Source organism: Labrus bergylta, chromosome 22 (genome assembly GCF_963930695.1).
Source record: "Labrus bergylta chromosome 22, fLabBer1.1, whole genome shotgun sequence".
NCBI lineage: Eukaryota > Metazoa > Chordata > Actinopteri > Labriformes > Labridae > Labrus > Labrus bergylta.
The window spans coordinates 873,461-887,693 of NC_089216.1; the positions used below are offsets into that span (position 1 = coordinate 873,461).

General features: G+C 42.5%; 2 protein-coding genes across 2 annotated transcripts; both read left to right on the forward strand.

Moving 5' to 3' along the window:
- Positions 1–1,757: 1,757 nt before the first annotated feature.
- LOC136177493 (serine protease FAM111A-like) lies at positions 1,758–2,957 on the forward strand (the record flags this gene model as incomplete). The annotated part of the gene is made up of 1 exon (XM_065950881.1): positions 1,758–2,957. A coding segment is annotated over one exon (1,200 nt), but the record flags the coding sequence as incomplete, so codon positions are not given.
- A 1,054-nt stretch (positions 2,958–4,011) lies between these two features.
- LOC136177494 (uncharacterized) lies at positions 4,012–9,053 on the forward strand. Its single transcript, XM_065950882.1, has 5 exons — positions 4,012–4,109; positions 4,791–4,895; positions 6,945–6,986; positions 7,610–7,767; positions 7,844–9,053. The coding sequence occupies exons 2-5, from the start codon at positions 4,842–4,844 to the stop codon at positions 9,051–9,053; spliced, it is 1,464 nt and encodes a 487-aa protein (XP_065806954.1). The 5' UTR covers positions 4,012–4,109; positions 4,791–4,841.
- Positions 9,054–14,233: the final 5,180 nt, after the last annotated feature.

A 14,233-nucleotide genomic window follows, 5' to 3' on the forward strand; every position in this document is an offset into this window, starting at 1 on the left:
TAGATGCGGCTATTTCAGATCATTCGCTTATCTACGCAATAAGGAAAACCCTAAAATCTACAAAAACCCATGCCCGCCCCCACTCTGTATCAAAAATATCAATTTCAAAACTACCTGAATTCAATGCTGAATTTAGTACTATTGAGTGGAATGATGAACTGTCGCTGGAAAATCCACAACAAATTCTAACACAATTCCACACTAAACTTCAGACGATACAGAATAAATACACCACTGCCAGCAAGGTTCGACCTAGGCAGAGTAAATTACCATGGATAAATTCTGAATTATCTCAACTCCTAAAAAAGAAGGCCGCTCTCCTCAAAATGTATAGGCTAAGTCGAACAACTGAGAGCAAAAACAATTTCATACAAATTAAAAAGAAATGTACTACCGAACTGCGTAAGGCTAAAGTGGTCTATTTCCAACAGCAAATTACCCAATCTGCTACCAACCCAAAGGCATTATGGCAGTCCCTTAAGGTCATCACTGGCGAAAATGGAAAGAAAAAGAATCTCAATATGCAGATTTCCCTACAGGGTACTCTAACCTCAGACTCAGAAAAGATAGCAAGTGCCTTCAATGACTACTTTGTATCATCTGTCAAAGAACTGACAACCAATTTTGCCACGTCCTCCCCCCCATTACCTGTTCTTTCTTTAACACCTGATCAGTTCTCATTTTCTGAGATCACTCAGAATGAGGTGACAGAAATATTGCACTCATTAAAAAAACTCTCATGCCCATGATATTTATGGTCTAAACACCTTCTTTTTAAAGACTCATGCTGGTAGGCTGGTACCCCTTTTTCATCATTTAATCAATCTCTGTCTCAGGCTTTCTATCTTTCCCTCTAACTAGAAAATATCACAAATCACGTCAATATTTAAATCTGATGACCCTACTCTTGTTTCAAACTACAGACCTATAGCAATACTTCCAGTTATGTCTAAGTTGCTTGAAAAAGCCTTATATAACCAGCTAAGTTCTTACTTTGAAGCTAACAACTGGCTCAGTGACTGCCAACATGGTTTTCGAGCTAAACGATCAACCATGTCAGCATTACTACTTCTCACTGAACAAGTATGTGAATCTCTTAACAAAGGTTCAAATCCTGCTTAACAAACTTCACTCATTTAAACTGTCTCCATCTGTGATTGAAATGCTTTCTTCTTATCTGGGAAACAGGTCGCAAGTTGTCAAAATTGATCGTGCAACATCCCAACTTTTAGTCTGTGATATGGGTGTTCCACAAGGCAGCATTCTTGGGCCCTTACTTTTTCTTTTATACATCAATGATCTTCCTCAAGTGTGCAAATATTCAAAATGCTTACTGTATGCTGATGATACTGTGATTTTTCTCTCTGACTCAAATCCTAAATCAAGTCATAAATTCCAAATTATCATCTGATCTTCAGTTCTTATATGACTGGTTGAAAAATAATCATTTGACTATCAATGTAAAGAAAACTTGAGTGTATGTACTTTCACTCCCCCAGAAAATGTATTACATTCACTGAGCCCATCACCTTTGCAAGCCAAGATCTTGTCATCACAAATATCTTGGTGTGCTACTTGATTCAGATCTTACATACCGTGAACACACCTCTAAACTAACTACTAAGCTGAGTCAGAAACTTTATGTGTATAATAAAATCAGATCATATCTCTCCTTCTTTGTTTCTGAAACGTACCTACATGCAATTGTGTTTTCATCAATTTCCTAATGTCTTCCAATCTGGTCACTTACCTTTCTAATAGCCACACATTTCCCCTGTTTTTGTATCAAAGAAGGCGAGGTTCTGATCATATCTAAAACACCAGACCAGGTTGAAGAGGAAAGAGAGGTCCGACCTCTACTTTCAAAGGACGACTATGTTGTCTTCTACATTGATACTACAGGAGGAAAAAACACCAGAACAAAGACACTGTTCATCAGCAATGCTGTCAAGAAGTTTAAGTTCCTCTGTGTTTACGGGGAGAAGAGGATAACTGTGGAAGAAGCTCTGAATAGAGACGGTCGCTTTGATAACATCGCAGGCTTCAGTCTGACCGAAAATGATGATCCAGAAAAAGTCTTTCAAAGTAATGACAGCATTGATGACTTACAGGGAAGAAAATTCAAGATAGAGCTTCCAAAGGAAAAGGGAGCAAAAGGGAAGAAAAACCAAGGTGCCTCAGATAAAACCCAATGTAGGTCTGACAGCGCAGCAGAGAGAGATGTATCACAGCAGAGAGGAGGGACAGACAGAACCCCAGGTCCATCAAACAGACCAGAACAGACCCCTGTCAGCGGAGCAGAGAGACATGTAGTACATCAGAGAGGTTTCAGAGTAATCCAAGAGAGCGGCAGTGATGTCGACCATGAGGAGATTTATCAAATGCTGCGTCAGCAGTATCCAGACCTGAAACGGTTGATGAAACTCAGATTTCCTGGTGATTCTTATAAGAGAGAACAACAAAAAGTGAGTAAGGAAAACTTTGGAAAGATCCAAAACACCTTCAGTAAATTTCACATTGTCAAGAAGCTGATAGAAAGGGGCGAGTCAGTCTGCAAAGTTGTTGAGAATAAATGCTCTGGCACAGGATTTGTGTTATTCGAAAACTTTATCATAACTAATGCACACCTGTTTAAAAACTGTGTTGAACAAAACACACTGAAGCAGGGTGTAAATGTGTATGTTATCTTTAACTATGACACTCGGACAGACACACAAAACAACACATTCAAGGTAGAGCAGTCTTGCATCTTCTACATTGAAGATGAACTGGACTATGCCGTTCTTCAGGTCCAATCTGACCTAACAGCACAAACAGAGCAAGGCAAGCACAGTACTTTACCAGCAGGGCTCCTGGAGAGCATTGGGGAGATGCCTGTAGATGGTGCAGCCTGTCTTATTGGTCACCCAGGAGGTGATGTGAAACAAATAGATCTGACATCTATCATTGAGACATAGAAGAGGGAGCAGGCTATTAGTGATCATTTAAAGGCAGAGCCATCTATTGTCAAATATATCAATGAAACATGGGTAAAGGCCTTGAAATGATCATGAAGAGTGGAACTAAAGCAGACAAAGTGATGACCTACAACACGTTCATGTATCACGGAGCGTCTGGCTCCCCGTTGTTTGACGCTGATGGCAGTGTGTGCGGATGGTTGGATGGATGGATGGATGAACAGATGGATGAACAGATGGATGAACAGATGGATGAACAGATGGATGGAGGGATGGTTGGATGGAGGGAGGGATGGATGGAGGAAGGATGGATGGATGGATGGATGAACAGATGGATGGAGGGATGGTTGGATGGATGGAGGGATGATTGGATGGATGGTTGGATGGATGGAGGAAGGATGGATGGAGGGATGATTGGATAGATAGATATAAAGATGTATTGTGTTGATCCTTCAGTTATCAAACGCTTGTGGAAAAGATTTATAACGAAGACAAGATGGTCGCTCAACTGGAAAGTAACTGAGCATGTCTGTGTGTCACCGCTCGACACTACAGAGTGATGATGCTCGTTGTAATCTATATAGCGCCCTCTGCTGGTGACAGAGAACTGCTAGTTAAACACAATGAAACTCAAATTAAATGCTATATGACTCCCTTTATTTGACCTGTCGAGGATCTGAAGCAGGCTGGAACTTTTCAAAGAGATTTGAGTCTGTACTTTTCTTTGCCAGAGGGAATAAACGTGCTGGTGTCACAGCATTATTCAAAACTATCACAACACAACGCAGTAGCTCACCGGCTACAGCTGCACTAACAAAGTGTGTGTGTGTGTGTGTGTGTGTGTGTGTGTGTGTGTGTGTGTATGATGTGGTTACTTGTACATATACAGCCTGTCATTTCACTACAAACCTAAAAATTAACATTTTTCTGTCGCCGGGCAGAACTCCTAAAATATTCTTTTTTTCCCAGAAGAGGGCGAGGGGGGCGTGGCCTCTCTCTGTAAGGCACACACACACACACACACACGCACACACACACACACACACAATCAGAGAGAGAGTGTATTTCTTCTTATTCCGACTTTACATCAGTTGAGTCGCTCAGTCCTCTCTGAGAATTATCACCTGTGTTTCCTGAGGCTCCGCCCACTAGGTAAGAACACAGCTGATCATCAGAAACAAGTTCCATTCATGTCTTCATCTGTATATTTTTTTTATTCATTATTTGGCTTTTTATGCCTTTATTGGAGAGACAGGACAGTGGGTAGAGTTGGAAATCAGGCTGAGAGAGAGAGAAGGATGAACGACATGCTGGAAAGGAGTCAAAGGTCGAATTCGAACCCTGGTCGCTCGCTTTGAGGACGGTTTGACACCCCATGTAGTCTTTGTACATGGGGTGTGCGATCTGACACCTAGGCCACTGGCGCCCTTGAATTTATCTCTTTACAGAGGGAGTGATGTCACTAACAGTGTTTTAGAAATGCTAACATATCCATAGACTTATAGTCATTATGCTAAGCTAGGCTAACCTCTGTGCTTTTACAGACAGAAGAGGAATTTGTTCAGTTTTATGAAAACTTTGACAGAATAAAATATGTGTTGAGATTGTTGTGATTATTGTTGTTGTGTTGATGTATTGATAGAATGTCTAACAGCTGTGAACATTTAGGAACAACGATGTTTATCCTACATTTATTCAATCAAAGATAAAAATGATCTAATTAAGAGATGAAACGCGTTATGATGATTTTATAGCAGCTGGTGTTTTACTTTGAAAAGAGATTCCTCAGTTCTGTGTGACAACAATTTATGGCGTATGTTTTTTATTTTGTAGCTCAACAAACCTGAATGTTCACAGACCCTCTCCTTGAATCTCCTGGAGAAGATGCTGCGGTGCGTGTTCGTCTGCTTGCTGCTCGGCTTCATTTCTTCAGCTCCGGTAAGAAACTGAAAGTCTGCCTGTTACCACGACAACCCTGTCACTGTCGCTCTTAGTTTAAGTTAAGTTACCCGAACCCCTCTATACGGCGGAAAAACTCTGGTGCACTGAGACTCCCCGTTTTTAAGCTGAACAGAGTTCGGTTCTTTGGTCCACACCAGAGTTCAAACTATCCGACAAAGCACACCAGAGTTCATTTCAAACGGACCAAACAGCTCAGGTGTGAATGCATCCTTAAAGTCAACGTGGTATTTGACAGGCAGCCATGGATGTTGTTGGAGGACAGGGGTTCTGATGATGACCCGGGACTCTGAGTTCTGGAGCAGTTGAAGTTTACGGAGAAGCTTGTGAGGACGACCAGAAAGGAGAGAGTTACAGTAATCAATACAGGAGGGCATTGACAAAGACGACGGTGCTGTTTAGTGTAAGAGACAACAGCTGAATTGAAGGGTTTCAGGCAGAGGTTGAATTGAGGGTTTTACTGACGCCAGTATCAGATGAATAAGGAGTTATTAGTGCTCTATAGGTGTCACAGACTGACGACATGAAAGGTGAACAAGAGGAGCATGTGGGAGCTTTAAATACATATTTCATTTCTCACTGTTTGGTTTGAGAACCTTTCCTGTTTTTAACATATTGATTTTCTCTGATTTATGAACTGAAACTGCTCAAAACATGAATCATGTTTCCTGACAAACATGTTCTTCAGAAACACCAGCAGGAAGTGTGTGTGGTTGTGTGTGTGTGTCTGTCAGTGTGTGTGTGTCTATATTTACAGTCTGTGGTTCTGGCAGGCAGAAAAACAGTGTTTCACATTCAGCGTGCTGATTTAGAACAGACCGGAAACAACACACACACACACACACACACACACGCACACACACACACACACACACACACACACACACACACACACACACACACACACACACACACACACACACACACACACACACACACACACACACACACACACACACAGCTGGTTGTGTAACACTGACCACAGAGTTTCAGTCAGGGACAGATTTACTACTTCATTTAGAAAACAGCTGTTTTTATCCATGCTGCTCGTGTCACATGACCTACTGTTAACCAATCAGATAACAGAAAAACATGTAACAGGCTGTCTCTGTATTACCGTCTCTCACTGTCTCCTTCTGTCACAAACTGTAGGCTCTAACTGACCCACAGGTGAAAAAAGGTTCCTGATTGTCTCAAGTAGATGAGTTGATCCTGAAGCAGGTAAACAGGCTGTAACGTCTGCAGGCAACAAGCTGCTTTCCAGCGTTGGTAACACGGTCCTAGAGGTTCTCAGTTTCACGTTCATGTTATCAATTCGTTTCTCCATTCTGTTGGCACACGCTTCAGATTTCTCATCAGCTTCTCTGAAGTGTCTTGCTTCCTCCATGACTTTCTCCTCACCAAGCTCTATGTTTAACTGAGCCATCATGACTTGTTTCGCTGCAGTTTTTGTCTTGTTTCCCACCGTGGCTAAAGGGTTTTGTAAGTATTTGCGCATAATGGCCCATACAGTCGTTTATTTTCTTAAATGTTTGAGGACGGTAGACGCTGAGATTACCTATGCCACCGTCATGACACCGGTAACCTATCCTTGCATAAATATTTAATTATTGCAAAAAACATTTCACTAAAGCCAAATACATTTCACGAAATGTAAAAAGATTCCAAAAAAAGTCACAAAACATATTTCAAAAGGTGATATGATTAGGTTACTATTACGTTTTATCAAAATGAATTTGCGTTTCATGAAATATTTTAGCATTTATCTAAATGATGTTTTGGCACCTGGTGAAATGACAACAAATGAAACATGCAGTTGACCTTCAGGTACGTTGGTCTACTCCTGCCTGCATCGCTTAGTTTGTGAAAGTCTGGTACTTCATGAACAAAAAACTAACTCCCCAACTGAACTTTTGAAACTTTAGCGCCTAATTATCATAATTATTGATTATCTTGTTTGAACCACAGACTCACCTCTCTCTCTCTCTCTCTCTCTCTCTCTCTCTCTCTCTCTGTCTCTCTCTGCAGCTGAATTCGGACGGTGACTCTTCCTCTGATGAAGATCCACAGGTAATGAATACAGACTCCACCCCTTTTCAACATATGAACACCAAAGACTGTAAGATAAGAAGTCAATGCATACGTGTCTTTAACCCGCATTCTATCTAATGTCCAGCAGGGGGCGACTCCACTGGTTTAAAAATCAGTTTGATTATATGAAATGTTTCTACTTGTTAGTTGATAAATTTCCACGGTATACATTTGATGAGTTTATGGTCTCAATCTCTAGTTTCAAGTCTTCTTTACTCCAGCATGATGTTCATTTAGTAAATTAAGAGTCCCAATTAGAGTCACACCGACCAGAAAGAGAGACCAGAGGAGTTAGCGCTGGGCTACCTGGGATGGACAGACCACCACCATGGTGACCCAAAAAACAACTTGTTTAGTTGTACTTAAAGACACTCTGAGGAGTTGGCTGTTCATTTTTCAGAAGTGGAGCGGAGCAGGGGAGGAGCAAGGGTCCATTAGAAGCGACCACATTTGGACAAGAGGGAGGAGCGGTGGACCCTCGTTCCTCCCCAGTTCCGCCCTCTTGTCCAAATGTGGTTGCAATTGGCATCAATGCAAGATGGTGGCAGCCAAAATGCTAAACCTCAACAACAGAAATACAAACCCATTGAATGTGTTTCCAGCTGCCTGCTGTGTTCCCTGTAGTGGGAGGAGCCTCCCAACAAGCCCCGCCCAGCATGATCATGAAGGTTATGGACACAAAATCAAACATCACACTGAGCTTCGCCATCTTCATCCTCCCTGAGGTATGGGAGGAGGGAAGTGGGACTGATGGTGGAAGGTACTGATGATTGGTTCTTCTCTTTTTTCTTCTTCTTCTTTCTGTTTTTTCATTTTGTTTCTTTGTTTGTTCAAAGATCAGACGACAGCAGTGAAGAAAGTACATCAGAGAGCATCCAGCCAATCACATCGCTTTTTAATTCGTCAGAGGAAATGATGAGTGATCAACCGATGTTTACTTCTGATGAAGGTGTTGATGATTTCAACAACACTCTCAACGGGAACGACTGGAACCAAATACATACCATTTCTGATGACTTTGATGTTTTAAGTAACACCTCCATTGAGTCCAAGGTGAATCAGAAGTTTAGAGTTTTGGATGAATCTGATGAATTTAACAACGGCACACAGAGCACAGAGATACACCGTGAGCCAGCAGAACCCATTGAACCCTCTGAGGACACCGAAATGAAACAAACCCTTCGGGGAGTCACTTTAAATCCAGCAAACGAGAGTGCTCCCAGCAGTCAGCAGAAGTTTGGCACTGACATGGTGGAAAAACTGGTTCTGGACCCGGTTTCCCAGGAGGTGACGAGTTCTAGTTCAGAGATAACTAACTCAGTGGACCAGGACAGGGTCAGTTCTGGCAGAGGTAGCAAGGACTTCAGGTTTGGTTCTAGTCTTCAGAAGGTGTTTCGCTCCATGAAGGAGGTTGTGGGTCGTCTTTCAGGTAACCAGGGAGTGATGGGAAGATACCACAGTGTTGTAGGTTCAACTTTAAATCCTGTTCCTGTCAGTCAGGAGGGTTTAAGTCTGAGTAATGAGGAGAGTTTAGAAACTGGTAACTTCAGCAGAGAAGGATCAGATTCGGAAAGTCCGACCAGTTTTAGTTCAGAGAGTCTCGGGGTCATTACATACAGTATCCAGAACAGTTCTAGCTTAAACCCAGCCAGTCAGGATCAGGATGTACCCTCTATGATCTTGAGTGGACCAAATGACACCATATCCCAGGTTCACAGTAAGAACAGTGCCAAGTACCTCACTCATATGGATGTTAGTTTAGACAGTCAGCAATCTGATGGTACAAAGAAGGTTCTTGGTGCAACTCCAATTTCTCTAAATGGTGGTCAGGTGGGTTATAGTCGGAGTTCTAGTGAGAGTGTTGAGAGTTTAGAAACTGTTGGCTTCAGTGGAGCCCGACCAGATTCAAAAAATCAGACCAGTGTTAGTTCAGACAGTGAGGAGAGTCCTGAGGCCACCTATGGTATCCATACCGGCACTGGTTCAGGATATTTCACACAGCAAGTCACAGGTTCCATATCAACGTCTATCTCTGACTATCTCTGACTCGATTGTTCCTGTTCCAGACAGCAAAAAGGCTCAGGACACTCCTGTTATGTCTGTCCAAGCAGATGAGGGTGCTAGCTTAAGCCCAGCCAGTCAGGATCAGGATATTGCACCTACGATCTTGAACATACCAAAAGACACCATATCCCAGGTTCATATTAAGGGCAGTACCAGGTTCTTCTCTCAGGTGAATGTTGGTTTAATCTCAGACAGCTCTGAGGAGAGTCATAAAACGGATGATGCAGGAAAGGTTCTTGGTTCAACCTCATCTGGACCAGGTCTCTACAGAGCTGGTAGTCCAGAGGTCAGCTCAAGCAGTGAGGAAGTCCTGTTGGCTTTGCCCTCCTCTTCCTCTCCTCCTGCTGTTCCCTCCCCTCAAACATCAACAGAGTCTGAAAGCTCTGAATCAGAAGAGATAGGTGTATCAGACTCTGGACCTAAATTAGATTTTCGTGGACTTAATTCATCTAATGAGTCTCAGAGCTCAGAACTTCATCCTGGTCACTCCTCGACCTTTAATTTAAGTCTGAGTCTTGAGTTCAATCCTCGTTCAGTCACAAACTTCAGCTCCAGTTTAATGATCAGTCAGGAGGAGTCAGAAGAAACACCGACCACAAAGACCCCCAATGATGCTAACCCCACTGCAGACAGCAGGACTAACACTGCTAGCATAGCATCCCGCTCTGAAGTTAGCATGGAGCTTCACAGCAGTGTAAATGATACATCAGTAGATTCAAGTTTAGAGACTACAACTGATTCAAGTCATTATGTTAGCACTGACGAAGACCTCACCACTGCTACTTTGCACACCACAGTGCCAGTTAGCTCTGGAGCTAGCAGTAATGCTAACACAGATACGGGGCATGAGTCCAGTGCTGAAGAAGAACATTTAAGCAAAGAAACTGACACTGAAGGATTTGATTTAAGCGTAAAGCCAACTGCCCCCACTATGTCCATAACACACACTCCTGACTCCAGGAATGCTAATGTAGAAAGAGATCCAACAAGTTCAGATGATGGCACTGAGGCTACAACAGATGCTAACCAGCCTTTCGGCAGTGAGGCTCCACCTCCTCCTCCTCGCAGGAGGAAACCTTATCACTATGGCTTCCTCGCCCCAATCAGTCATTCGTACAACAACCAACCTGTTGCCAGGGAAACAGAGTCCAAGAAAAGAGTTGCTTCAACACAAACACACACCAGAGTGAAGTTAGCAGCACATCACGAGCGTGAACATGTTCACTTTAATCCTCTCCACGCCTTCTCTAACGGCCAGTACGATCCGGACAGAAAGCACCGCCCACAGACGCCAAGTCATCTACCAATCAGGAAGCAGACAAAGATCAGATTAGCAAAGGTGGCTAAGCCAGCACAGAGTAGCAGCGAGGACACAAAATAGTGTGGATGGTTTACTGCTGTGGTCTTTTTAAGAATTTCATCATCTTCAAACTTTCGTCAGATTCAAGTTAAAAACTGAAACGTTAACAAGTAAAAATAAAGTACGCACTGTGAGCGTCTTTGTTCATGTGTCTGCACCTGAATGCTACATGCATCAAAAGCATCTTCTTTTAAGCCTTTTAGCAAATGACCTTTAGCTAAGTCTAACCCCCCCACTATTACCATGGTAACTTGCTAACAGACTTTTTGTTGTGAGTTCGAGAACATAAACAAATACACTCTTTCTGGAAATAAGTGCTGTGCTGTGATTGGACCGTCATTGTTTGGAGGGGAGGGGCTTAGTGAACAACAATGATGGTCATTTTGTCTCATAATTTACACTTTCTGCTGAAAATTTTTATTGACATCATCTGTGTGTTTATGACATCGTCTATGAGTTTATGACATCATCTCTGTGTCTATGACATCATCTCCGTGTCTATGACATCATCTCTGTGTCTATGACATCATCTCAGTGTTTATGACATCATCTGTGTGTTATTTGTTAAACTTTCAGTTAATAATGTTGTGTCTATGAGAACATCACAAATGTTGTTTGAAGTTATTGTGAAATATGCAAACAGTCTGAAACATGATCGTACTTAAAAAGACGGTTTTAGTTTTTTATATTTCAAATTAAAAGTGAGATTATTTGAAAAGATCTGTTTGACAGTTTTTCTGCCTGTCGTCGGTTTACATCGTCACATTTTAAATAATTCACTTTTAATGGAATAATTTGTCAGTTTTTTCTGTCATTTTGGTATCAATAAAGTTTTGCTGGTCATTCTGGTTATCGTTTCTCTTTGCAGACGACATATTGATCATTGGATGTCAGGGTTACTATCATTAGATGTATTTATTATTGATCCTCACAGATTCAACTAGTTAGTCAGTCGCCTTTTTCAGACGACTTTTGTCTCAAAAGTGACGCTACTAAGCTCCGCTGTCATCAGTGGCGAGCTACAGAGTTAAAACTGTTCATAAACCCTGAGGCCAAAACATCTATAAGAGTCCACATGTGCTTCTTCATTTGGCTTCACATCACACACACACACACACACACACACACACACACACACACACACACACACACTGTCTTTAATGTAAGTACTGTGAAACTGTGTGTGAGTGTCAGTAAATCTTAGTTGTGTAACGTGTTTACTGTCAGCTGGTCGTGTTGTTGTGTTTGACCACAGATCTTACACACAGGAAGTGACATCATGTGGTCTGTTTTCTGTTTGTCTTCATTCACTGCAGTTTATATGAAGTTATTTTAAAGTTTAACTCTGTTTGACTCACTGCACCACATGTCTCTATCAGGTGGAGTCCCAGTGATCCCGTTATAAAACATTATTAAACTGTAAATAAAGATGTGTCTAAAGTAGAGCTGTCAGCATTAACAGTTCATCACATTAATCTCCTGTTTGTCCCTTCAGGCTCTCCGTAGATACTCGTCCTCAGTGTCTCCCTGTAGTCTCACTGCTGCATCTCTGAATGTCTCATTTCACTTTAACAAACTCTCACACAGTAATATCCACCTGATGACATCACACACTGACCTGATGACATCACACACTGACCTGATGACATCACACACTGACCTTATGACATCACACACTGACCTTATGACATCACACATTGACCTTATGACATCACACACTGACCTGATGACATCACACATTGACCTTATGACATCACACACTGACCTTATGACATCACACATTGACCTGATGATATCACACACTGACCTGATGACATCATACACTGACCTGATGACATCACACACTGACCTTATGACATCACACACTGACCTTATGACATCACACATTGACCTTATGACATCACACATTGACCTTATGACATCATACACTGACCTGATGACATCACACACTGACCTTATGACATCACACACTGACCTTATGACATCACACACTGACCTTATGACATCACACACTGACCTGATGACATCACACACTGACCTGATGACATCACACACTGACCTTATGACGTCACACATTGACCTCATGACATCACACACTGCCCTTATGACATCACACACTGACCTGATGACATCACACACTGACCTGATGACATCACACACTGACCTGATGACATCACACACTGACCTGATGACATCACACACTGACCTTATGACATCACACACTGACCCGATGACATCACACACTGACCCGATGACATCACACATTGACCTGATGACATCACACATTGACCTGATGACATCACACACTGACCTTATGACATCACACACTGACCTGATGACATCACACACTGACCTGATGACATCACACACTGACCCGATGACATCACACACTGACCTGATGACATCACACACTGACCTTATGACATCACACATTGACCTTATGACGTCACACATTGACCTCATGACATCACACACTGCCCTTATGACATCACACACTGACCTGATGACATCACACACTGACCTGATGACATCACACACTGACCTGATGACATCACACACTGACCTGATGACATCACACACTGACCTTATGACATCACACACTGACCCGATGACATCACACACTGACCCGATGACATCACACATTGACCTGATGACATCACACACTGACCTTATGACATCACACACTGACCTGATGACATCACACACTGACCTGATGACATCACACACTGACCCGATGACATCACACACTGACCTTATGACATCACACACTGACCTGATGACATCACACATTGACCTGATGACATCACACACTGACCTTATGACATCACACACTGACCTTATGACATCACACATTGACCCGATGACATCACACACTGACCCGATGACATCACACATTGACCCGATGACATCACACACTGACCCGATGACATCACACACTGACCTTATGACAACACACACTGACCTGATGACATCACACATTGACCTCATGACATCCCAAATTGACCTTATGACATCACACACTGACCTCATGACATCACACATTGACCTCATGACATCCCAAATTGACCTTATGACATCACACACTGACCTTATAACATCACACATTGACCTTATGACATCACACATTGACCTTATGACATCACACATTGACCTCATGACATCCCAAATTGACCTTATGACATCACACACTGACCTCATGACATCACACATTGACCTCATGACATCACACATTGACCTCATGACATCACACATTGACCTTTGTTACCGTTCCTTTGAGCTGTTTGACCTCAGTTTGGGATCCCTAACCACTTCCTGTTTCTGTGCTTCACTTCATGTCCTAACCTTCACTCTACAGGAAGGGCCTTACTTTATTTCAAAATAAAAGCACACAGGAAGTTAATTACTGTCAGGTGTCAGTAGCTCAGTCTTTCGAGACTTGAGTTGGGAACCTGAGGGTCGCTGGTTCAAGTCCCAATGTGGACCAAGTCTGGAAATTGATCAGGTAGCTGGAGAGCCGGATGGGTGAGGAGGATGTTGTCGGTTGGCGGACTGACTGCAGGGCGGAGGGAGACTCATGTTGTCATCAAACGTGTTTTAGACGGATATACACACCTGTGTGATGTCATAGAGGTGTGAATAGGGTTCTCACTCTAAAAGTGTTTCTTCAATAACGTGGTATTCAGACTCCATCACAGTCTGGGTTATTTTTATTATGTGTGTGGTTTTAAACATGGATCACACACACACCATATAAATCAGGTTGTTTGTGTTGATGGGTGGCTGTCAGTGGGAGGGGGGCGGG